Source organism: Rhododendron vialii, chromosome 7a (assembly GCF_030253575.1).
Source record: "Rhododendron vialii isolate Sample 1 chromosome 7a, ASM3025357v1".
Taxonomy (NCBI): domain Eukaryota; kingdom Viridiplantae; phylum Streptophyta; class Magnoliopsida; order Ericales; family Ericaceae; genus Rhododendron; species Rhododendron vialii.
The window spans coordinates 6,487,616-6,514,023 of NC_080563.1; the positions used below are offsets into that span (position 1 = coordinate 6,487,616).

General features: G+C 38.0%; 2 protein-coding genes across 5 annotated transcripts; one reads left to right on the forward strand and one right to left on the reverse strand.

Moving 5' to 3' along the window:
• Window positions 1-345: 345 nt before the first annotated feature.
• LOC131334321 (protein DETOXIFICATION 43) lies at window positions 346-14,278 on the forward strand. 3 transcript variants are annotated; one of them, XM_058369276.1, is made up of 14 exons: window positions 346-698; window positions 8,038-8,236; window positions 8,385-8,506; window positions 9,624-9,902; window positions 10,038-10,231; window positions 10,584-10,719; window positions 11,451-11,547; window positions 11,705-11,805; window positions 12,034-12,197; window positions 12,575-12,646; window positions 12,890-13,006; window positions 13,090-13,185; window positions 13,289-13,410; window positions 13,949-14,278. In XM_058369276.1, the coding sequence occupies exons 2-14, from the start codon at window positions 8,157-8,159 to the stop codon at window positions 14,016-14,018; spliced, it is 1,650 nt and encodes a 549-aa protein (XP_058225259.1). In that variant the 5' UTR covers window positions 346-698; window positions 8,038-8,156; the 3' UTR covers window positions 14,019-14,278. The 3 variants fall into 3 exon arrangements, with proteins under 3 accessions (XP_058225259.1, XP_058225260.1, XP_058225258.1); XM_058369277.1 differs by lacking the exon at window positions 346-698 and adding an exon at window positions 2,104-2,175; XM_058369275.1 differs by lacking the exon at window positions 346-698 and adding an exon at window positions 7,649-7,795.
• Window positions 14,279-16,320: 2,042 nt separating this feature from the next.
• Window positions 16,321-20,648, reverse strand: LOC131334322 (zinc finger CCCH domain-containing protein 30-like). 2 transcript variants are annotated; one of them, XM_058369279.1, is made up of 2 exons: window positions 20,199-20,648; window positions 16,321-19,154 (listed from the first exon to the last, which is right to left on the reverse strand). In XM_058369279.1, exon 2 carries the CDS (start codon window positions 19,074-19,076, stop codon window positions 16,881-16,883), a length of 2,196 nt encoding a protein of 731 aa, XP_058225262.1. In that variant the 5' UTR covers window positions 19,077-19,154; window positions 20,199-20,648; the 3' UTR covers window positions 16,321-16,880. The 2 variants fall into 2 exon arrangements, with proteins under 2 accessions (XP_058225262.1, XP_058225261.1); XM_058369278.1 differs by having other exon boundaries at window positions 16,321-19,087; window positions 20,199-20,586.
• Between the last annotated feature and the right edge of the window lie 5,760 nt (window positions 20,649-26,408).

The following is a 26,408-nucleotide window of genomic DNA, read 5'->3' on the forward strand; positions in this document are numbered from 1 at the left end:
TGCTTCCTTCTAAGATTTCGAGTTTGAACCCCATCAAATGCTATGAACTTTCTGATTAGCTTAGTGAACGGTGAATGGGTCCCATTGATTAGTCGAGACGTGCGTAAGCCGATCCGGACACTCGACTCACCGGACAAAACACCACTAGTTTGTTAGTTAGTTTTGTCATTTCCTTCAAACTTTTGCCACCAGTACAGCTGATCCTCTCATCAACTCTCTGTAATGGCGACAAGCGCAACCGCCATTGTTGTTTCCCCCACGAAATCCAAAATCCCTCTGTCTGGTTTCGATTCAATTCAAAAGTAACGCATATAAATTCACTCGAAACAACGCATAATTCACTCACTCAAGAATCGTCCTGTTCTACTCTGTTTATTCTCAAGAGAGAGAGCAAAAAAAAAACCACAAGTCACTTTCGTCCCCATTCGAGACGAAAACACATAAAATACGGATTCAAAGGAGTTACGTGCGAAAAGAAAAAACCTGAGAGTATAGTTTAAAACGGTTGCGATAATCTGAATGCACACATTTACGAAAACGCAACACTAGATTCGCGCAGGAGGCGTGAATGTATTTCAGTTATCTGAGATATTTCTGAGCTTGGGTTCACTCGCTTGAGATTGATCGGTCGTTCGATTGATAAGCAACTCCTCAGCTCATTTCAGTTCGTTTGGCGGTTTTCGGCTCACTTGCTTGAGGTTCGGTTTCTTTTTCAATTTTGCTTTCGCTTGTTATGATATCCGTATGCTGCGTTACTAACACCTCAAGTTTAGGTTTTGTAAGAAGGTTTATGAGAGTTTTTGAGACTAATGAGTGAATAAATAGATGTAGAAATTTTTTTAAAAATCGTGCCCAGAATTTTTGAGACCTGAACGAGACCCGCATTCGGAACAGGTTCATCTGTATAATGTGGAAATAAAGTTACATTTGAGTTCGCGAAAGTGGAAGGTATCGATTGATGGACCATGGGTACAGATGGTGGTACGGCTGCGATACGGCCATTAAAAACTCTTCTCTTTTTTTTTTGCCATTAAAAACTTAAAAATGATTTTTGTTTCTTTTTTTCTTTGGAAGATACTACTCGTTTATGTTAATTGGTTCTGCGAGGAGCTCAAGTCCTCCGTACCCCAATTTCCTCAGCACCTCTGATCCTATGCATTTTCGGCCGTTGGGTCTAATTCAAATGTTTGTATCCCTTAAAATTTTCAAATAATCTAACGGCCAAAAACTCACCGGAACATAGGTACACCAAATTTTTGATAGAGAGGATTTGAGGGGGGTTTTTAATTGTGAGGCCTGGTTTTTAGTCATGGTTCGTCAATCACTAAATGACACTATGTCAGAATTTGACTTACTCGTACCACCCCGAAATCTAGACAATGTTATTATGGTAATATATAGGTGATTTAGATACTCTTTACAACCCTAAATATTTTTTGATCCAAAAAACAAGAACTTAAAAACATTATCATTGTTTCAAGAATTTTTTTTTTTTTTCAACAATTTGCTAAATACTATTGATTTCATTTAATTCATGAGAAAAGTTGGTTTTTTCTTTTTTTTTAAATGTATTAACCGGGGCTACAAGCATTTGGGACAGGTTTATCTGTATGATGCGGAAATAAAGTTGCATTTCAGTTCACATCACAAAAATGAAGGTTTTGATACAATCACTTTTTTAACCCCTTTTCAACGTCTTCTTCTGATTGTTTAACTTTGCAATTTGGTAAGTTTGAATAATGTTGCCCTTTTGACCCGTCATTGAAGTCTTCCTTATTGTACTTTTCAATTACGGTCTTTAATTTGTTGGTGCATTGAGCAGTGACTCGTGGTCCTGAGACGCGTACATTTTCTGAATTTTTGATGCATTGACTACTATTTAATGATTGTATTGGTAAAATCTGATATCTTAGGCAAAAATTAATGCGTTATATAGGGGTAATCTGGTATATTATGCAAAAAAAATTATTTATATATTGGTAATCTGATATCTTAGGCAAAAACTCATTATATATTGATAATCTGGTAGTAGTAGTAGTAGTATATATATATATATATATGGTGTTATATATTGGGAAAAGGGGTAGGAAGGAGTCTCGGTAATGAGCAGGTCTCTCTTGGTTGGACTCTTTTGCAACTAACTATAGAAAGCTTGGGAATGCTCAACTGAGGGAGGTGAAGTGGCCTTTCCTTTTGCATATTTTCTTCTTTAACAAGTCCCACCAACTTACTACGTATATATTTATGCTCTTAAATTGTGCAATTTCAGTGTGCTTTATTTTGCCCATGGTTATAATTGCTATATACTGTATAACACACCCAGGTGAGTGCTGAGAAGTTCCCCTGCCAGCTAGTATGAGAAACCAATGATAGGGCATACTTAGCTAAAGAATTAGCCAACCTATTACAATTACGTGCAGAACAAAATGAAAGTTAGAGCATAACAACTTGCAAACTGTAATGAATCCTTCCTTGATGATCACTCCTAATTAAACAAGCTTTGACACTTGATTTGCCCTGCAACATCTGGATCACTGTTTGTGCATCACCTTCGATCACCATGAACTTCCTCTCGACGTTGCTCAATGCCGACACCAGTGCATAACGGACCCCCAAAGCTTCCACCGATTCTGCTGTTGAACTCTTACAAATCAGAATTGCAGCTTCTGCTCCCGTTACCTCGATGATCACCACTATCATTCCTGATAACCATGCATGCCAACACCTCCTTTCCCCGATCTTGTATTTATCGAAAGCTCCATCGACATCGATCTTCAGTATATATACCTCGGGGAGGTGGGCTCCAGGACGGATTGACACCCACCTGCTCCCTTGATGAACTACTGACCGTGCATTCCGCAGCTAACAAAGAATTAAACGCCTCCATCGCCTTAGAACGAATCCTTGTCTCCTCCACTCTTTCCCTTAATGAAAATCCACTCGTTTCGAGCCAACCGAATATGCCAACAGATAGTAGCAAATAAACCCGGCCAGCACACGCCATTTTCCCTCCCCAGCCCCCTGAATCTGGCCTCCCACCTCTGTAAATTAGAATACAAAACTTGCTGTACGTATTTTACAGTTTAAACGTCAGCAGCTAGCATATTCAAACAGACAACCTGTTATTATTGGCCGAGTTTTTCCTCCCAAAGTAACTGGCACCTGCTCCAAAATCTGGATAATCTGTGTTTTCTTGTGAACTAACTCCTCATAGTTTCTTTCAGCGACGAGCCGACGACTATGTCGTCTCCCCGAACTGGGGGAGGTTTTTTTTTTTATCACCCCCAAGTTGATAAGTTCATTTCAACTTGGGTAAAAGCATTCGGAACAGGTTCAAACTGAACCATGTGTACGGCTGGTGGTACGGCTGCGATACGGCCGTTAAAAATCCTGTTGTTTCTTTTTACTACTCCATTTTGGAAGTACTATTTGTTTATGTTTGTTTTGCATGTGAAGCCTAATTCAGTCTTGGTTGGCTATTCACTAAATGACACCGTGTCAAAGTTCGACTTGTCCGTAGTCAGAGTCAGCCGTAAGCTAAAGCTTAAGGTGCGGCCGCTTTAGGCCTCCGGGACTTCACAAATTTTAGGGGCACCTCTCACTATAATAGGGGTTCATCTTTAATCTTCGGTTTAGGCCCCTGAAAAGTCATGTTGGCCCTACCAATCGATAGCACCCCGAAATCTAGACAATGGTATTTCGGTAATCGGTGATGTAAAATATATAAATTCACGATGGGCGTAGCAACGGATGTTATTTGTACTCTTCCTCCATTCGATATGTGGTGGAAACCGGTATGAGCCATGCATGTACCTAGTTATACAACTGGAGACCACAACGCATTTTTTATTTTTTATTTTTGAAATCTTACTAGTCCTTCTATTTTCTCGAGATGAATGTGTTTCGGATATTTAGCCACCAGTGGTCAGTCTTCTTTTTTCTTGCGAACGGACAATCAGCTTACAATCCAACAAACCAATCACAGTTAAGTCCAAAAGTAACGCGCAAACCATAATTGGACGTCATCATATGGAAAAAGTCTCAACAGTCTACTTTCATCACTATATACTATATATAAGAAATTACTTTTTCGGCTGGGTGCAACAAAAACTAAGAAAATAACGCGATTTGTGCACACTATGCGTGTAGAAACGCCGGATCTATCCGGAACTTTTTTCGGTACGTTCCATAGTTTTCGAGTGATCAACTGGACTACAAGCATTTGGGAACAGGAGGTTTATCTGTATGGAGTGGAAAAAAAGTCTCATTTGCCTTCACAAAATGAAGGCGTCAATGTGCCTTTCGATTACTCTTTTCAATCACTTTTAACTCCTTTTCAACGACGTCTTTTGATTACTTGTTGAAAACAATGTAGCCTTTTTGTCTTTTGATGACCTCTGTCTGATTTGTACGTTTAGCTACGGAATTTCCTTCTAGATTGGTGATTTGTTTATGCATTGGCCATTGAGTATTGTTTCTGAGATGCTTCCTCCATTTTTCTTAATTTTGATGCTTTTGATCAGATTGGGGACCATAATTTAATGTTTGTAAACATACTGCTATAACGGGTGTTATCTGGGGGGAAGGGGGGCAGCATTTTCTTGGTAACAAGCAGGCCTCTCTCTTTTTCTCTCACTAGCTTGGACTATTTTGAACCATAGATAGAAAAGCTTTTGGTTTTTGTTGGCACATCACCAAGGGAATGTTCAACTGAGGGAGGTGAAGTTGCATCACCCCTGCAAAGCGGGTGCAGAGTGGTGGCCGATCCGGCCGTTCATCTCGGCAATCGACAGCTCGGATTTTTTGCCAAGCAATCGACGACTCGGATTTGTATGCGCTCAGATTTAATCCTAACCATCCGTACCGAGACGAACTGCCGGATCGATTGTTCGGCACTGCTTTGCAGGGATGCCGCTCGGCAACATTCTCTTGTCCTCAACTGAGGAAGGTGAAGTTGCATTTCCTTTTTCATATTCGCTTAAGAAGTCCCACCAACTTATTACTAGTAAACATTTATTATTCTCTTGAATGGTGCAATCAATGTGCTTTATTTTGCATAGTGATTGCCCGCGGCCATAATTGGTGAGTGTTTTGTTGAACTTTTAATGAAATGGAGTAGTCTAGTATACTATCAACAAGTTTTTATTCAGTTGCATATTGCTTCAGTGTGCAAAATTTCGGTTTACCATTTTCTTCCTGAAAACAAATTAGGATACAAAACTTGCCATATTTTCCAGTTTTGGAAAGAAAATGTCGGCAGCATATTCCAAACAAAAACCCCAAGTGGGTACTGGAAAGCAACTAATTAAAGAGTTTGTCCTCCAAGAGGTTGCAAGTTCGAAAAAATGCACATTACCCCTACGCTCGTTGTTTCTTTCATTGCTTTAGTTTAGCAATAATCAAACTCTTCTGTGTTTTTTGTATGGAGATCTGTCTATCTTAATGATTTCTAACAACCTAGCAGGTCAAACATTCCAAATTTAGGGACCTCTAGAGGTTTCTCGGCCGTTAGTTTTACGCTCCGGAATTATTCGAGGTGCGCACTAACTGACCTTGACATCCGGTTATAGAAAGAGATAAATATTCCAAACAAATTGCCACTTACTATTGGCTGAGTTTTTTCTCCCCATATTCTGTGTTTTTCTTGTCAACTCCCCTCCCAGTTACTATACATACAGTATTTTCATTGGTACTTTGAAACAAATGACCAGCTAATTTTTGTCGTTTTCTTATTTGAAATTACAATAATATCTCTTAAAGTGGACGAACACTGACACAATAAAAAATAATTTCATAACGTCATAAAATAAAGACAAAAAATAAAGTGTTAATGGGTAAATATGAAGTGCCAATATTGCTTTCCATTTTCATTTAGCATTAGCAAGTAACCACGGTTGTCTCCCTGAACTTAATTGGGGGAGGTTTTTACCGCCGTTGAAAAATCTTGATTTTTGTCTTCTGACCAGAGAGATTGACATCTGCACGATTGTACGTTCAGTTACGGAATTCCTTTCTTTCTAGATGGGTGATTTGTTTATGCATTGATGAGTATTGTTTCCGAGATGCTTCCATATATTTTCTAAATTTTGATGCATTTGATCGGATTGGGGACCATAATTTAGTGGTTATAACGTACGCTATGGCCTATGGGTGTTATCTGGAGAGAAGGGGTAGTAATCCTGGTATTACACCCCAAGGGCACTTTTTCACCTCTTTTATATAGAAAGTAATGGTTCGATTTTTGCTAGGAGCGCGAGTGTTTGGTGTGCTGGCTGATGTTCTCTGGGTTTGTCTCCCCTATATGCCGTTTAGCAGTATCCCTTTTTCATTTCCGTAGGAGCAGGCTAGACATTTATCGTGTGACAAAAAAACAAAAAGAAAAAATCTTGTTAAAACAATAATGTAAGAAAACACAATGCTCCACCACAACCATTTAAGTGGCCCTGCATGATTAATCATGTTGTACCACATAGGCGGGTGTGATTAATATTGTGGTGGAATGCTGTACCGCACAGGTGGGTGTGATTAATATTGTGGTGGAATGATGTACCGCACAGACGGGTGTAATTAATATTGTGATGGAATGTTGTGTTTCTAACATTATTGTTGTTAGTAATGGGCAAGTCCTCTTTTTCTCTCTCTTATTTGGACTCTTTTGAACCATAGAAACCTTTTAGTTTTTTGTTGGCCCATGGATTAATTATTATTGCTACATATGCATCACCAAGGGAATGTTCAACTCAGGGAGGTGAAATGGCATTTCCTTTTCATACTCCCTCCGTGCCATTTTAAGTGTTCTAATTTGACTTTCACACAATTTTAGGGGTTAACATAATTGTACCTCCAAAATATTACTTTTCATACTTACCTTCTATGAATATATTATCATTACACTTTTACTAATCAACTTTTCAAAAAGGAATCTACTTTTAGAGGTAAAATAAAAAATGTACCAACTTTTACCCACTAACTTTACAATAGGACACTTATTTAGGGACAGTCTAAAATAAAATACAAAACACTTAAAAGGGGAGGGAGGGAGTATTTGCTTAGGAAGTACTACCAATGTCCTTTATTTTGCAGAGTGATGGCCCATGTTTTTAATTGGTGAGTGTAAATTTGTGGAATTTTGACCAAAATGGAGTTGTAGTCTAGTAGACTATCAAAAAGTTCTAATTCAGTTGCATATTTTTTTTCTTTTTATTTTTTTCAGAATTGCATATTGCTTCTCTACTCTTTTTTTTTTTTGGTCACAGCAGCGATATTCATTAGCGGGATTAGGGGAGTTAGTGAGTTAATAGGTTAGTTAGTAAGTTAATAGGTTAGTCAACAGGGAGTTCAGAGGTTATTCATAGCCTTGAATCCCAAACGCGCCCTTGTGGGGCTCGAACCACAACCTCCACCAGGGAGAAAAAGAAGAGAGAAAGCATTGGGGTGAAAGAGGAGAGAGAGAGAGTTTCAATCCGAACCGTCTAGGAGTGTATTGGACGGCTTGGATGTACCGAGCGGGTAGCACGTGGGATATACCCACCTGGCATCAAAAAATTTCTCAACAAACATATTTTCATTTAGCAAGTACCACGGTCGACTGTGGTGTCTTCCCTGTACGTTCCGGGGAGGTTCTTACCACGCCTAATTAAGTTGACTAGCAAGCTTTAAATTCATTTCAACTTTGTTATAGTGCTTATATATATATATATATCTTTCGGGTTTCCTGTTCTGAAACCACTGCTCTGATAGAGTAACGCTGTGTGCCATATCAGAGTTAAAGAAGGTTGCTCTAAACTATATCTGGGTACGTAAATGCATCACATTTCTATGGCCGCTATCCTTCCTGGAACCCTTCCTCACTCGGAATTACTATCTTTATCTATTTTTTTCCTGCTTTTAGCTTTATGTTGGATTGGCTACATGGATACACCTCCTTTGGCATGGCATGGGTGTTCCTTGGTTGTTGAAACCCATAATGCATACGTTTTTTTGTTGTAATGCTTACCAGAAAAAAAGTGACTAAATTATCGCGCGTGCTCCTTGTAGGTTGCAGATCTCAACCTGTGAGTGCTTTAGTTTCGGTGTTGCACCAGAGGTTGTTTGAATCGGGTGAAAAGAAAAGTACTTGATCAGTACGCCATTGAGGTTTTTGGCTTCGATTAATCATGGCCGAGAATGGTGAACAACTGCCTCCCATGGAGAGAGAGTGGAAGTTGCCACTCTTAGTTTTCTTCAAAGATCTTAGGTATGTGGAAACTTCTCCCACATCCGAAATTCTGCTACTTTTGTGACAACAACAAAAAAAAAAAAGTGCATGGATATATGTACACATACGTAATTGTTTCATGTATATGCTTCTAACACGTGATACTTAATTCGGAAATGTTTGTTAGGCTTCTTTTTAAGTTGGATCCTATCGGTTCGGAGATACTGCAGATTGCCTTACCTGCTGCACTTGCTTTGGCTGCTGACCCCGTTGCTTCTCTAATTGACACAGTATTCATTGGTCATTTAGGTATGGCATTTTGTTCTATATTCGATCGTTGAGAATGAAATTTCTTTAAGACCAAACAGTGAGTTGTTTATGAGCATGTTCACATAATTCATGCATCTCATCAACATAGTTGCAAAGCATCAAGAATGCAACAGATTTGGCCTGCTGTTGGGGCTCCGGTTATGTGGACTCCAATACAGTTTGTACCTGTTTATCACAAGCTCGTCTATTAGAAACCTTTTTCGTTTTTATTTTTCCAGTTCGGTGTCGACTAATTAACCAGATTTCGAACTTTTTTGACCAACTTCTATAAGAACCATGATTATTGATACTATGTGATTTTACTTGCAAGAAAATGCCAGCACATTGATTGGAAGTAGTTTACATAACGTGTCATTGCATTTCTACTATTTTCATTCTTGGCATAAACCGTCTCAAACTTTAGCTGCTCCACTTTTCGGGTCATTGCTTTTTTAGCAGGGTTTTTCATTTTTGCCTTTGCCCTACAGGTTAGTTCACCAGGCCATTAAGTTTTGTGGCACATGTATGGTCTTCCAAACTGCCCCATTGTAAATGGTTCTTCCATGATCTTAACACTTCGAAGTGTTTTCTCTACAAGTTTCTCGACATGGCACTCATTGTGCATCCCCACGTTGTTTCCTTGTAAGGATTTCATACCTACACCCTCATTCTTAGACACAAAGATTATTGTTAAAGAACCTAATTTTTGGCAGATCTTGTACATTGTTTCCCACTCATCTAAGGCTCCTCCTTCACTCTTCCCACGTTTGGGCTCCTCTTCGACGAAATAGCCATAGTCAGGTTTTAGTGTGTGGTGTCTGTTAGAGTGAGGGGAGGGGTCTCTAGCTCATGGTGATCCCTTCCGCTTTGAGTTTGAAGCCAATATATATATATATATATATATATATATATATATGTCAGAAAATGAAGAAGAAAGAAACATGCATTTTTTAATACTTGTCAATACTTACCCACAGGTTATTTTCTGGAAGCCAGCAGATCCTTCTCTTGACAAAGTTTTCTTCCCCATTATTTGCATGAAATTGCGTAAATGAGTAGTTATTCAATGGAGAAATCGTAGATTTGAATATCCTGCTTCTTTTCTGCTATCTTGTAGGCCCGGTGCAACTTGCTGCAGTTGGAGTTGCCATTGCTATCTTCAATCAAGCTTCGAAAGTTACCATATTTCCCCTGGTTAGTATAACCACTTCTTTTGTTGCTGAGGAAGACACAATTGAAAGAATGAACAGTAAACTTCCAGAAGAAGAGGACGCAAAAAAGATTTCAGATAAAAACAAAGGCATAAAAGAGTTGTTGCCGGAAGATGCCGTGCTTGAAAACTTGGAAAAGGGTTCGGCCTCAAAGAATGAAACAAAGGAGTTGATGCCAGGAGAAGGTACTGAACAAGTGATAAGGGATGTTGATCTTGGCATATGCTACGTCGTCATAGGTTATGCAAGTTAAAACCACTTGCGATAAATGTATCGCTTTTACATTCACTAGTCACATCTTAAGTTTCTTTTTTTTTCAGATTTCAAAACAACTGCATGCAAGTCTCCGACTATTACGATTAGCAGTGGGAACAAGGTTAAATTAAAAAAGGAGAAGCGTCACATTCCTTCGGCATCTACTGCACTTCTTCTGGGTGGTGTCCTTGGCCTCCTCCAAACCATATTCCTTATATTTCTGGCAAAACCAATTTTGGGTTTCATGGGTGTCAAAGCTGTAAGTATCCCATTGTCAAATGCTTCAGGCTGTTGGATTTCTTGTAGATATTGCTTGTCTGCACTACGACTGTTCTCTTGTCCGATTTGTCGTTGTGTACATTTAACATACCCCTTGAATAGTTTTTGCCTTTTTGGCACCGCTAGTAGAACTGTGAAACAGAGTTACTGAAAGATGTAATCCTAGTAGTTTATGGTACAGAACACACAACATTTGCGCCAGAAACGGAAGAGCACCTTTTCTTGTTCCACTACTACGAATTTCCGCGATCCAAAAAACGTTTTAAATTTTCTTCTACTGTTATTAGTAGGACGCGTAACAAGGAATGACAAGGCTCTCTTTCATTGATTAGGACTCCCCTATGCTAAAGCCAGCACAAAGGTATTTGACTTTAAGGGCGCTCGGGGCTCCTGCTGTTCTCCTCTCTCTGGCCATGCAAGGGGTGTTCCGCGGATTTAAAGACACCAGAACTCCTTTGTATGCCACAGGTAAACAGGATTTTCTCGATTGGTTTGCTTTTTCCTTGTCCTCCATTTCACTTGTTGCTTTTCAAGGAGTGTCCTTATTGATGGAGTATGGTATTCTTCATTTGTTCGGCCAATCACATAATAGTTCATAACTTAATAACTTTATAGACGGTGGATCCCCGGCCCATCAGAGCTAAAAACATGATAACTCCTTATCCTATGCTGATAAATGATGATAGGAATCTTTCGCGTCTATGCACCCATCAACCTGAAATGCGCAATCAATAACTAGCCTTTAACTCATGTAGTCTTTTTGACACAGATTTGTAGACGTATGGATTGGAATTTCAAAATTAGAAATACATAGGATGATAACAAACTTGAGCTATTTATCTTGTAAAAATTTAAAATCAAAATTTCAATTTGAATTTGGAGATTGTTTGTAGTAAAATACTGACCAGGAATTCATCATAGAATAAAGTGGACCATAGACCATAGAATTATGGGATTCGAAATCATCTTTTTGTTCCATTTGCTACATGGATCAATAGACATTTTTTTGGCGATTCTAGTGGAAGTTTTTGGAGGACTAGCATATTGGATGTGAAGTTATGAATCCTTAACAAGTACTATTACTTTGTGCTTGCAACTTTCACTAATCAAAGAAATGAAACACAACCATATAATCTATGTTGTTTGAAAGTGATGTACGTTTCATCTTACTCTGTTCATCTGGGCTGTGTCTCATTTAGTGGCAGGAGACTTGATGAATGTAATACTGGACCCAATTCTTATCTTCTCTTGCCGTTTGGGAGTCAGTGGCGCGGCCATTGCACATGTGCTTTCTCAGTAAGTCTCTTTCAAAGACCATCAAGCAGATAGTGCACATGAAAATCTAGTTTGGGAGAATGTTGTGAAATTACGTACTACTAGGTTAATTTCCACATCTTGATCTTCCTAGGATCTTCTATGATTATATCTACTCTTAGCAAATTTTTATTTACAGATACTTAATTTCATTGATCCTCCTGTTTCAATTGATGAAAAAAGTCGATCTCCTACCTCCAAGTGCTAAAGATTTGCAGCTTGGTCGATTTCTTAAAAATGGTAAGGAGTTCAATGTTCCTCTGTCATTGTAAATTAAGTCAGTCTTATTTTCCAAGTTTACTCTTTTGAAATGAACTTATCAATGCAATAGTAATAAGGATTCAACTCCACTGCTCGATCTTTTTGCTTCTTCTTCGTTCTAAGCTTACGGAACATAATGCATACTATTTCATGGCCTTTTGTCTACTGCTTAACTCTGTTCCCCCCCCCCCCCCCCCTTGGGCACAGGATTTCTACTGCTGACAAGGGTAATAGCCGTGACATTTTGTGTAACCTTGGCAGCATCAATGGCTGCAAGGCTAGGCACAACACCTATGGCTGCATTTCAGATTTGCTTACAGGTCTGGATGACATCATCCCTTCTTGCTGATGGTTTGGCTGTTGCTGCACAGGTATATATGAGCCTCTCTCTCTCTCTCTCTCTCTCTCTCTCTCTCTCTCTCTCTCTCTCTCTCTCTCTAACTCTCTCTCTCTCTCTCTCTGGTAGCAAAATTGCCTTCTCTATGAAGAAATAAACTTTGAACAAAGAACTCGATTTTCCTTGTTTGGTTGCATCAAAACAAGAGGGAGGGAGATGTTCTTTATTTTCCTTTTTCCCATTCCCCTATATTTTCTGAAATGGAAAGTGGCAAACAATTTCTTTTATATACCAAATCCTTTTTCTTTTTTTTTTTTGTTTTTGGAGCAGTTAAAACCCAATCCTTACTATTCTTTTTTCATGAAATTGGTCGATCACTTGGTAATGGCTCCCCTCCTCACCCTCCTCCAGGCTATCCTTGCTTGTGCATTTGCTGAGAAGGACTACGAGAAAGCAAAAGCTGCTGCAGCTCGAGTATTGCAGGTTAGCCATTTTCCAAGTACCGGATTACAACTCCTCCGCTAAGTTGTGATATCTCAAATTATGACTACTTTCGTATCTTGAACTTGTGGAATCCTCTAAAACGGGCGAATTTCATGGCGTATTTTGGAAATTGAACCCTTTGTTGAAATAATCACAAAGTCAAAGTTACAACGTATCTAAAATTACTTTGGTACCCTCTTCCATGTATACAAGTTAAACACTTTGAGAGGTTTTATTGTGCAGATGACCTTTGTAATGGGTCTGGGGCTCGCTGTTGTAGTTGGACTTGGGTTGCTATTCGGCTCTCGAATATTTACAAAGGACAAAAGCGTCATACACCTCATAATTGTAGCCATTCCGGTAAATCCCCATCTCTTGTGTTAATTAATTACTATAAGGTTATACCATGACTCTAAACTAAAAATTTGTTACACTCCCGTCAGTTTATCGCAGCGACCCAACCGATTAACGTCTTGGCATTCGTGTTCGACGGCGTGAACTTCGGAGCATCCGATTTTGCCTATTCGGCATACTCCATGGTAAGCTGTGTTCGCAAGAAGCAAAAACATGTTATTGCATTTTCGTCTACGTAAACTCACTTCTAGCGAATACTTGTTGTCGTACCCATACCCGTACCCGCAGGTTATTGTGTCCGCAGTGAGCATTGGATCTTTATTCCTTCTGTCTAAAAGCCATGGCTTTGTTGGAATATGGCTTGCTTTAACTATTTATATGGGCCTACGTGCATTTGTCGGGGTTTGGAGGTAATTTCCCTTGCTATTACCAGTACATTACTAACCAAACCATTTCATGTGATTTTTTTTTGCAAATCTTTAATTTGGTGCAAAGAAATCGGAAAGATTATGCACAGAAGTAGTTTGCTTTTTTATTCAAAAATTGCAAGTCTTTTTGTAGGAGACACTTAAAAAGGGATGGAGGGAGTATTATTCACATGACCCGTACACCATAACAACCTCCCAAATAGGTTTCGATTTTTCAGAGCATAAGCGTCGAATGATTGCTCAACAAAGCCCAAGTGCGTGACCATGACAACCGCTTTCGTTCAGCTTCCAGGAATAAATTTAGATGACTAAATGTTTGCTAATTGTCAAACGAATCCAACCTGACTAACCAGGAAAAGGGCTAGCTGTTGTTTGCTCAGAGACATGAAGGGAAATACTAAGAAAATGGAAAATAATTTGCTAGCTTTAACTCTTATTAGAGCAAAAGTAGTACTATGATTCAGTGTTGATTGATATGAGAAGTTCATATTTCGTAACATGTCTCTCTTTGCACGTGTAGGATGGCGAGTGGAACAGGACCGTGGCGCTTTCTCAGGCGCCGAACGATTCAAGTGGGAGAGGGGAGATGAAAGCTATACGGCGACTGTAGTTTTACATCGATCCCTGATCCATTTTTCGAGCAGGGTGCCGGACAGACTTGTTTCTGTCCATTTTTTTCTTCATTCTTGGATCAGCATCATGGTGAGTATACAGCGGTAGTTACTGGATAGGCGGACTAGTTATGTTCATTTTTTCTTTGTATCGGGGGTTTGATCTTTGAAAACTCTTATTTCTACATGTTGTCATATGAACATAGAATCCGAATGTCATTCGAAGATGATACACTGAATCTCTTTTTCTCCTTTGTTTTTTTTTTTTTTTTGGTACACTTGAAAGATAAACAAACTAAAATCTCTCAAACGCCACACCTCTCATGTCCGCCTCAAGCAACAGAATGATGACGTCTAGTGGAATGATGTGCGACACCATTCCGAAACCTTTGTTAGTATTTCAGAAACCTTTGTTAACTCGTTCACCTTTTTTGTGTGTTTGCTAGTTAGATGTGCAATTTCTAACGTACCAGAAGAAAGTAGCACTACCTCTAGAAAAATAACTTAAAGCATCCGCAGTTTGTAAATTTGGATAACATTGGCATCATTGCCATTGACTAGATGGGTTTTTTCTTTAGTAATTCGGTATTCGGCCATGATTAATATGAGAGACCAACTCCATCGTGTGCACTAGCAGATCCAATTAAGTCGGAAAAAAGTTCCGTATAAAATGATCTGACACAGAAATTGATAGCAAGTTGTGAGAGTCACATCTCAATCCAAGCTCTTCGAAGACCATTGATTGTTCGGTGACTGCGTTTGCTCGGGGTTTACTAGATCAACAACTTACCGAACATAGAAGCGCTTAGATCCGTTCCCAAGTCTTTTCTCATGGAGCAACAGAGTCCAAATAAGAGTTTTATTCACCCACTTGTCTGAAAATTGTTTCTCCAAGAATGCCCATGTGGCATGCTCCCTCTCTAACATAACTGTGGGACACTCAAATGATTTTTCCTCCAACATAAACTAGCTCAGCCATGCTGATCAAAAAAAAAAAAAAAACTAGCTCAGCCATTGCTAAAAAAATACGTAGTATATTTAAAAAAAAAAACTACTATCTCAGACAGCACGGATCTAGCCTTCTTCAACAATTGATGGGGAAAGGCAGAGTACGAATCCAAATGCTAGTTAAAGAAAAATGAATCATTTATACTGAAGACCTGACAAGGAATTTAATATGGAGGGTGGGATGGTAATGGATGATACTTCTAACCTAAGCAATAGACTTTAAAGAAATGTACAGTGGCCAACACCAAGTTGGCTTGGTGGTCAATCTCGAAAATTTAAGGATTTACTCTCTCTCTTAACATTTTACGTTTGAAATTGATCATGTGTTATAGACTTTTGTGAAATTAGTCCATACAGAATTTTGCTCTGACTTTAAATGGATCATTCCTAACGGACGGTAATATTGATCTCTCACAATTAGTCGAAATCCAAGTAAACTAGCCCGAACCCGTCTTATAAAAGAATAAGATAAAGGTAACCAAGTCCACAACCGACCATTAAACGCAGGCCAGATACTTGCCCCCACATTTCACAATCAAAATCAAAATCAAAATCTTAAAGAAATCACTCAAATTCTCATCACATTGATAAAAAGTCACACCCACTTTCCAGTACACAGAGTGGTTGGCACCCAAAAAAAAAAAAACAATAAAGGGAGAACCGACCAACCCACCATCCATCCATCCCCATCCTCCTTAAAAAAAGTTGAAGGACCAAATTTTCCTATTGAAAGAAAAATATATACCCCCCCCTTCCCCCGGTGTCACAGTCCAACACATCTGATTCCAATGTATGCAAATCACCGTTGAGAAGAATCCTTATCAAGTATAAATCTCACTCTATCAGAAATCCAGCAGTGGGACCCACCTGCTCCCATCCCTCCAAAAAGCCTTGGCATGCTTCTCAATGTACAGTAGCATCCAACCAACAAGGTCTCAACTTTATAATTACTGTAAAAGAAAAATGCCAATCTCCCTTAAGGGTGACGGATAATAAATAAAAATTGTATTAACATCCGAGAAAGTATAATGATATTCGTGTGATATACTTGTTTGAAATTATTAATGTATTAGCAAAGGTACGCAAAATACACATTCATGACAAAATATACGAGTATGAATTTAGGCTGTGTGCTTCTGCATTTAGGCTATATGCATTTTATATGTTGCTGTTGGTTTTACTTTGTATCATGAACAGCTCTTTGTATTTCCTTTCTTACCTATGAAATGATGTTCTTTAGCCAAAAACAAAATGGAGAGAAGAAAAATAAAGGTATTGAAATAATAATAAGCTATTTAAACTCAATTTTACATCAATAGAGGAACAATGGTACCTCCACAAGACTTTCTACCAACCTTTGCCACCACTCAACAATACAGACATCATGAATGAGAGGCAAAAGACAACCACCATTCCTCTGAGATTACAGTTACTAGTTTAGCAAATGGAAAAAACAGTTTAGAAATCAACAGAGAAAAAAAAAAGAAAAAAAGCCCGGTTTCATTGCAGTGAAACGTGTAGCTTTTCTTCAAAGGAAATGTAAAGGGAAAAAGAAATTCTACAACTTCAAAAAAATATTAAGAAACTATACCAAATCTGGACTGGGTTACTTTAGTAGCCCAGATAGGGTTCTTCATGCTCATTTTCTGACTCCTGCTGCAACAACAAATGAAAAATGAATGATCTTTCCCAAACTTTATGCCTCCCTCTTAAACCCTTGTTAAAATTTCACCATCTTCATCTCCTCCACCAGCCAAAATAAAAACCCCAAAAAGGAAGTACTTCCTAACTTCTGTTTATATTTGAATGAGTGAAAAGAATTCAATTTTTAACTTAGGCTACGAGCTGATCGAGTTGCATCTGCTCAAGCCACGCTCCTAAAACCGAATGATCAACCGATTCAGCTTGAGAACCGGATTTCACAGCCTCACCATTTGACACAACCCCAGAAACTGGACCTCCAGCAACCTTGTCTTTCATCTCAGCTGGTGATGATTCCTTGACCAGAGATTGGACCCACGACAAGTCCGGCTCCTCCCCATTGTTATTCAGCTCAAAAGAAGATGACCTTCGTAGTCGACCCAGTTCAGACCCATTGACAGACCAGTCCACTTTTCCATTTGGGGATCCCCATAACTGCTGATTCCCAGGGGACCCCACAGCAGAAATAGGGTTGTGGTTATATCCAAGATCCCGCGAACTGAGGCTGCGTAGTTGTTGATGCTGCTGCTGCTCACGTTGAGCAAACGCAGAGAGCCGATTGCTCATTGGAGAGATTGGTTCCACACTTCGTGGAGACATGCCTCGGGGAGACGAAACACCAAAGGAAGCCTGCAATAGAGGGTGCTCAACATTTTTGGGTGAGAAAACATTATTAGTATTGATAGGCGACAGCATGCTCTGCTGCTGCTGAAACTGACTCAGAACAGCAGATTTGTGAGATGGAGAAAAAACACCACAACCCGCCGCCTGATCAGAGTATCTGGGAGAAGAATTGATCTCGGCAGAAAATAGCTCATCGAGATTCGAAGGAGTTAGTGCTTTAGACAAACAGGAGCGGTTAAAGGAGGCCGAATTAGAACGGCTCTGAGCAAAACAAGCCAAGTCATTAAGGAGATGTTGCTGTTGGGTGTCAAAATCTGGCAACATGTTCAACTCCTCAAGTGCAATGTCTCTTGCACAAAGGGAAGATCTCAATCGACTTGACTGCAGATTGCTTCCAGGGAGATTAAGGGTTGGAACGTTTGGTTGAGGCCAAGCCAATGAAGAGTGAGAAATCCCATTCCCGGATGGAGACATAGGTTGTTGATTGAATGGTGAAGCAGACATTAATGAGGAGGGCGAACCAGGCAAAAGGCTCAACATGTCCATAGCACTACCATTTGATCGCGGAGATGGAACAGCAGACCCCGTTGAAACATACAATGGGCGGAGCTCCTCAGGGGTGTGGGCAAAAAAGCAAACCCTTCTTGCGCAACTCGTTCCATCCTTACATAGCCTAGTTCGGTACTGAGCCGGGTGGAGCCAGCTTTCAAACACTCCATGGGCATATTCACACATATCCCCTCTCCTACAAGCGCCCTTGCGAAAATCAGGGCAAGGCACACAACTGTAGTGGTACTTCCGCGGGTCCCTCCTCCGAGCATTTTCTCCTGGGTGAACAAAAGGGCATTCAGTCCAATCGTGCGAGTAGGCCCTTGAACAGGGCCTTACTTTGAATGAGAACATGCGAAACTCGTCTGTTGAATAGATGCTGTTCTTGATGTCTGGGAGAGAAGGGTCAATCGGGTACTCTTTCTTCTCAGATACAGAATTACTAGGAAGATCATTAAACTTGGAGGTCATCGGAGAAGAAACTGAATCCGAAGGAGATCGCGGTGAGCCGTTGCCTGGTGATGAAGATAATGTTGGCGAGTTGGAGTTTGAACTGGTGATTGATACCCTTAGGTTATGTTCACCAACAGAACCATCAGAAAGACTATACATTAGCAATTCCTCAAGTGAGGCTCTCATACTGGGGAGCTTCGGAGGGACAATAATCACATCAAAGGGACGTAAACCACCAGAATCCATTGAATTCCGATCAGCACCAGCTGATAAAAGCAGCTTCACAACATCAACAGCTTTAACTGAACCACCAGAGGCAGCACAATGAAGAGCAGTGCTTTTGTCGGGTCCACAAGAGAGATTCACATCAACTTCAGGAAGAGAGAGGATTAACTTCATAACATCAAGGCTTCCATATGTAGCAGCAACCATGAGTGGAGTTCTGTGCTCAAGGACTATTTGTTTTGAGCCCTTTTTCCGGCCATACCAGAGTCCAACCTCATTAATAGCAGAAGCAGCATCTTGCTCCACAAATAGCTTGAAACCCTTAAAATCGTTATTAGCAGCAAGTTCAAGTGAACAGGGAAAAGAATCCTTCGTCTCAACAGTTAGTTGACTCATGTCTTTGGTGTTAGATTTGTTTTCTGCAGCGGTTGGGGTTGAAGACGACGTGGATTTTGATTGCTCCGGTCCACTGCACATGCTTCAGTAAGCTGAACCACAGCCAATACACGACAATCAAATTGGCTGCATATCGAAAGACTTGCACCCCAATTAAACCTTCAACCAAAATGGCAAATCAACCATCATAAACAAACTGTGACCATCATACATAACAAAAATAACTACGATCACAAACCAAAAAACTTATCAGGCCCTTCAAAGCAAATTAACTACAAAATCTGCAAACTTTGAGATTGAACAAAGAGAAAATCAGTACCCAAACATGAAACATAGCAAGACCTAATTAATCCCCCTTAATATAACCGCATAGGTATGCCTCTAATCTCCATCTACACAAGTTCAACCACCCATCGGCTACTGAGAAAACCGATAGAAGGAAAAAAATACTCGCTTTTTCATCTTTTCTTCTTATCATTGACCTTATTCTGTTCTAATCGTGGGTTCAGAACCAAAGAACGAAAAAAGCGCTTAATACAATTCCTTTAAGTTAATCCAGTGTTTTTAGATCCTTTATATTCTCCTATCAGCATCCAGAACAATAAATCTTCATCTCTGAGCTTAATCCAAATCCTTCCATCAATGTTTTTACCGCTTCTACCTTCTCATATCAACGCCTATATAAGCAAGACTCAAACTACTATATTTCCTCCCTTTTCCTGCACATAACCCAATATTTTCCCATAAATGGACCAGAAGCACAAAGATCGGCAACAAATCACATCTACCCATATGCAGAAAAAAGATCTGTTTCTAAACATCTACCATCAAAATCCACAACTCAAAATTAGCCCCTTTTAATAACTCTTTTGTTTGGGCTAACTTACACGCACCTTAACTAAACCTGGGGGACCAATCCCACCACGGACTTGCAGGGCCCCAATTAAAGCCAGAGCAAAGCTAATCACGTACAAAAAAATCAAATCTACGAATCCTTCGAGATTAAAACGACAAATACAATCTTAAAGAACGACTTTTTTCAGAAATAATACGCAACAGCAAATAGTATATAAAAGTGAAGCAGCCACTACAAATTCTAGTGAAGCAACCCTTAAAACCTCATACGAAAGCCGAGCTCAAGTCACAAAAAGAAAAAAACGATACCGCTCTAACATACATGCGTTGTGGGGATGAACAACTCACCTACGACCAAAAGCTCCGGGAGCAAAGTCAGCTCTAGAGAGAGAGTGTGTCTTCAGTTCTCACAGATCTGTAGAAAGAGAAGGAAGGTGGGGAAAAAAAATTCAAGAAACTCTGGAGAGAGAGAGCCGAGGAGATCGCGTAGAGAATCGGAGCCAAATGGCTTCTTCCACCATATCCATAATCGTCCAAGTTTTACTCGAAAACGATCGCTATTCGATACGAACGAGGAGAGAGAGAGAGAAGGGGGGAGACAACGAAATATAGAGAGAGAAAGAGATGTAGGGAGAGAGAGAAAGTAACGTCTCGGAATTGAAATTGAAATGCAAATGAAATGAGGGTGGGGGAAGGGGAGGAGTGGGGGAGTGAAATGAAATTGAGATGGTATTGAAATGCACGCGAAATGAAGTTGAAATGAGAGTCAAATGGGGAAGGGGGGGGGAGAGATTTTTGAAATTGGGTAGGGGACAGGTTAGGCCGGTGGGAAGAAAGGGGGTTTTATCGGTAGGGTAGGTAAAAGTCCAGAAAGGTTGTGACCGGTTGGATAGGTGAGCAGGTTGCCTTGTGCCCAAAGTGATGGATTCAAGTGGATTGGAATTGGGGGGCTCGAATCCGCCAATGGAAGAGAGAGAGTACTGGAGGGTTCTCTGGTCAACTTTGGTTAATTTTTGGAGCCTTAAATTGAGGGAGCAGTAAAATGATTTTTTTGCTTTGATTTTTTAATAAATTGGAGTATATTTTGGTTAATTTTGAATATTTTTGTTATGTATAGTGTCAGGCCTTGTTCCGCTAAAGGTTCTTAAAATTTAAGTATTTATTTATAATTTTTAAACTTAAAAATAATAAACTTACAGAAATAATTTTTTGTGCAGTATGATCTTGTTTGATAGTTATCGATGAGATCTTTTGAATGGTACAATAAAAATTTAAAAAAATTCATAAATATATTACAAGTAAATACTTATTTTTTAAAAACTCTTAAGGTTACGTTCTTATGAACTTAACTTAAATCTAAGAATTTTGTACTTATTTAAATTTTTTTGTATTTATTAATTTTGCGCCAAACTATTGTAGGTTATTGATTCATCGCGACGAAAAGAATTAGAAAAATAAAAATAAAAATTACTTTTATCCAAGTATTCTAAGAAATAACCTCTTTTTAGCTTCAAAATGACATTTTTTCGCTAAAAAATGGTTATTTCTCAAAATACTTAAGTAAAAGTAAAAAAAATCATAAATACTTAATTTTTTATGTTTAAAAATTATAAATAAATGCTTATTTTTTAAAAATTCTTAGCTGAACAGGGTCTAACTTTGTTTGGAGTGTGTTTTTAAGGAAACATATTGTGAGAAATACTATGGGATGGTATTGTGCGAGTGGTGTACTATTCGAGCCGTTCGTTCGGCAATACAACGGTCCAAATATCATCTTAGCAATAAATGGTTCAAATGCTACGCAAAGGAGACATTGAACTGTTAGATTATCGAACAGACGGCTCGGATGATACACTACACGATATTATGCATCACCCACACAGCACTATCCCCAGTTCGTGAGAAAAATATTGGTAGGGATCAATTGGCTTCAAATTTGACTACAATTGCCAAACGCTTCCCTGTTTTCACTGTCTGATCTTTCGTGAATTTAATTTTTTTTTAGACAACGAGAGCTTAATATAAAATATCTCCCCAAGAAAAATTTATGAGAATTATTTTCTAATGGCATTAGAAAAAATAATCCTAACTTATAGTAGATATTCTCTTAATTTATTGACGCGGCATGCATTCATAAAAAGACGTACGTACACCCACTCAACAATACTAAAATTAGGGAGGGGAAAGTTTCAGTTATGGTCCATTTTATAATACGGTCTTACTAACCTTTGCCTATTAGACAGAAAAATAATATGTCAATAATTTCAAACAAATTCAAATATCAATGCATATTTCACGAATATTTTAATATACTTTTACAGATATCAATACAGCTTTTCTTAAATATCTATGCACTTTTTATTTATGATCTTACACCTTCTGAGCGAAGGTTAGAATAATATTTTATAATACATTATGTAGAATTTGGTAGTAGTAGTTTGGACTCAAAAAAATATCTATTTCAAAACTCCACTCTCGATCAAAATCTTCAACAAGATATTGAGAGCATCACTGATTTTTTGTCTTTCAAATGTGGAAGTGTCAAAAAAAAATTTAAAAGCTTATTAGTGTGTATTTAAATGTCTCCAAACATAAAACTCAAAACTCGCAAAATTCTCCCTCTCCAACCATAGTAACAAAGGTGTAGAGTTAAACGAGGCTCTCATCGTCTGGAAAAAAAAGGTCATGAGAGCAATTTAAAACATTTGGCAGAGTTAGTCGAATTTGAAGTATTGGAGACTTTTCCTGCATTTTCTAGCCATTGGAGCTATACGGGAATTGAACTCCTCCCCTTGGAGATGCTCTAATGTAGTACTAATATACTCCTTGTATTAGCGCAAGAGATGATTTGGTTGAAGCATCTTGATTGATTGATTGATTGCGGATATCTTTTTTTCATCACCCAACAATAATTTTATCCTCCGACGGGCCTCTAAGTGTTTAGACTAATTTACGCACATCTCGATTAAATTTATGAAAAATTAATCCAATTTAGTATAGGACTTGATCACTGTTAGGATAAAATTTCGTACAGACAAGCCCGTAATGAGGTGAGAACAAATGTTTTTTGAAAAGCAAAGAGAACAAGGATAAATTTGTGAAAAATTAATCCAATTTAGCATAAGACCTGATTATTGTCAGGATAAAATCTCGTACAGACAAGCCCGTAATGGGATGAGAACAATCTAAATGGGTTTCTTTTTAGACAATTGAAATTGTAATGTAGGAGTACTTATTTTGTTCTCACCCAAAAAAAATACTGTAATTTGGATTTTCAAGATAGAACCCCCTGGGCTGGTGGCCGGCATCAATTAATATTCAATCATAGATCTAGTGTCATCTATTTCTCTCTCTATATATATGCTGTAGTATTCAACAATTTTGGGGAAGGAAGGAAATGAATTGTAAACATAATTTTTAAATAGAATAGTGCTCTATAATGACGTGGCTGTATATAACTACCTAAAACGATAAACCAAACATGGGACTTATTTTAACTTATTAAAAAAAAAAAACGTGGTTGTTGTTCGGTTTTGAAATAAAATGGATCACAATTCACAAGACGCAAAAAAACCGTATATTTTTTCTATATATAAGATTTCTTTACGAAGTTGTATTTTGCGTAAAATTACATGAAAAGGAATTGGAATCGAAATCTTCGGAAAGTTTACGCTTCTTCTTTTTTTCCTTTTCCCGAAAGATGAAGAAGTTCTTGAATTTTCAGCTTCTGGTCCCCAATCCTCACTTTCATAAACTTCCATTTTCATCTATTGGGATATGGATTTGAAAGGAACTATTTACCCGTTCGGCTAAATAAGCTAACCGGCTTATTTTTTTTATCCTTATTCAAATATTTTTCGTATTTTAAATTTTCGTCAACTTTTGGAGATTATTGCATCGTCATGACAAAAGAAATCTAAAAGGTAAAAAATTACGATCGAAACCTAATTTTTTGAATAAAGACAAAAATAAGCCAATTTTTTCGTCTTTATTAAAAAAAAACGTGGTGGTTGTTCGATTTTGAAATAAAATGGATCACAATTGATCAGAAGACACAAAAAGATTGTATATATTTTCTATATATAAGATTACTTTACGAAGTTGTATTTTGCGTAAAATTACATGAAAAGGAATTGGAATCGAAATCTTCGGAAAGTTTATGCTGCTTTTTTTTCCCTTTCCCGAAAGATGAAGAAGTTTCTGAATTTTCAGCTTCTGGTCCCCAATCCTCCTCACTTTCATAAACTTCCATTTTCATCTATTGGGATGTGGATTTGAAAGGAACTATTTATTAGTTGCAATTCATTTGTTCATTTGCTTTATTATGCAAAAAAATGATGCTGGAAGGAAGTGGTTTGAGACAACTCCTATCTCAACCACCTCTGAATCAGCTACCTGATAAGTGGTTTGATACACTATCCCATGCCTAACAGATATGATTCACAATTCTTGAGCATGGCGTCCTTCGGCTGAAAAAGTCAAGTGGCTTAATTTTTGTTATCATTTTGTTTTTTTGCATTATTTAATTTTTTGTCAATTTTTTTTGGTATTATTGCTTTATCACGACGAGAGAACCCTAAAAAGTAAAAAAATTACAATCGAAATCCATTTTTTTTTAATAAAGACGAAAAAATTGTTTTATTTTTGTCTTTATTAAAAAAAAATTAGGTTTCAATTGTAATTTTTTAGGTTCCTCTCGTCATAACGAAGCAATAATCCCCAAGAAATTGATTCAAACTAACAAATGCAAAAAAAAAAATTTTAAATAAAGACAAAAAAATAAGTCACTTAGCTTTTTTAGCCGAAGGACTTCTAATACCTTCTTCGATTCCTTTCACACAGTTAGATTCAGGGGCGGAGCAAGGACTTTCACCTCGAGGGGACCGGCTTAATAGACATATGTTTTTTATCGAAAAGTATACTTATTTATATTACAAGGTTTTTATTTTTCAATTAATTACATTTGTACATTGAAATGATTCTTTTGGCTACTTTCAACTGTCACATGTTTATTTTTTATTTATGAAAGAAATTGAAAAAATGCAATAATCAGTTTTTTATCAAATCGAACAAAAATTATTAAGATTATAAGTAGCTATACACGAACAATTATCGATAATATTCAAAATCAAGTATATACAAAATAAAATTTTTAAAACTAAGACGCTCGGGGAGCTAGGGTCAGGGGGACCTTGGCCCCCCGGGCCCCAACATAGCTCCGCCCTTAATGAGCCAAACTGTTAATTGTTTGAATTTAAAATTTGAAAACTTGACAACCTTGTACGGTTATGGGATTTGGATTTTGAATTCTCTCTTCATTCTTTATTCCTATCTTCAATCATTACTATCATTTTTCTCTTTATGTCTCTCCAATCATTATCCTTATTTTCAATTATTACTCTATTTCTCTTTACACTCATTACTTACAAATTCAAATCCAAAATTTCAAAACGAACAGGCCCGATGAGTTTCAAGGATACATTCAAACTTCTCCCGATTCTTGAATGAATTTTCATCGGGAGGATCACGAGCTAATCTCCAATAGTTTAACATTATTATTAAAGACGAGAAGAGCAGTAGATGTTCCACTACAGGAAATAAGTATTTATTTTTTGAATTAAATATGATATATTGTGAGAGAATGACTTGTTTCGTAAAGCAAAAAATAAGTACTTTCAGAATAAGAACCTTAGCGGAAAAAATTTGTTGAAGTTCAAGCTTGATTTGAACGCCTCACTTGATTTCCAAAAAAATTCAAACTTGACTTGATCATGTGATAAATCGTTCAAACTTGTGCATCTTGATTCGCTTATCAGTTACCAGCCTTAGTGACACAACATAAGTGAAAAAAATGATTTGGTGATAGATTCAAAAACATATTTTTTGTAACCAAAAGAAGAGGATACTGATTTTGCCACTTTTTTTTTTAACGCCACTCTTCTGTAACTGTATTTTTGGTGCAAAGATGCACTTGCAGAGGAGTGACATTAACAAAAAAGGGAGTGACAAAATCATTTCCCAAAGAAAAAGATTAGAACATGCTCCTTCCGACCTCGTTCGTTTAAGGATTTTGGATTTTGGATTCTAATCATTATCATATTTCTGATCTTCAATTATTACTTTCATTTTTTCTTTCTATCTCTCTTCAATCATTAACCATATTTTTAATCATTACTTTATTTCTTTTTACATTTGTTATTTATAAATTTAAATTCAAAATCCCAAAACCAGCGGAATTACAAACATCTTCCCTTGGGGGAGGTGACTAGTAAGCCATTACAGTACTACTCTTGATGAAGATAGAGAGCATCTCATTCGATAATGACATGCTCCGTAGTACATGAATTGGCCGGGCTGGTGTTGTTTATCTTTATCTGCAGGCTCCTACAGAGGAAACCATCCCAATGTGGGGCCCTACTTTTTGTCCACTTACCGGTTACCCAACGCTTGGCAAGCCTGGGTTGATGAGTGTTTTTTTTTTATCGCTCCTTTAAAAAAATTCAAAATATTGAGGCTAAGTTTCGCTGAGACCCGTTCGTTTTTGGATTTTAGACTTTG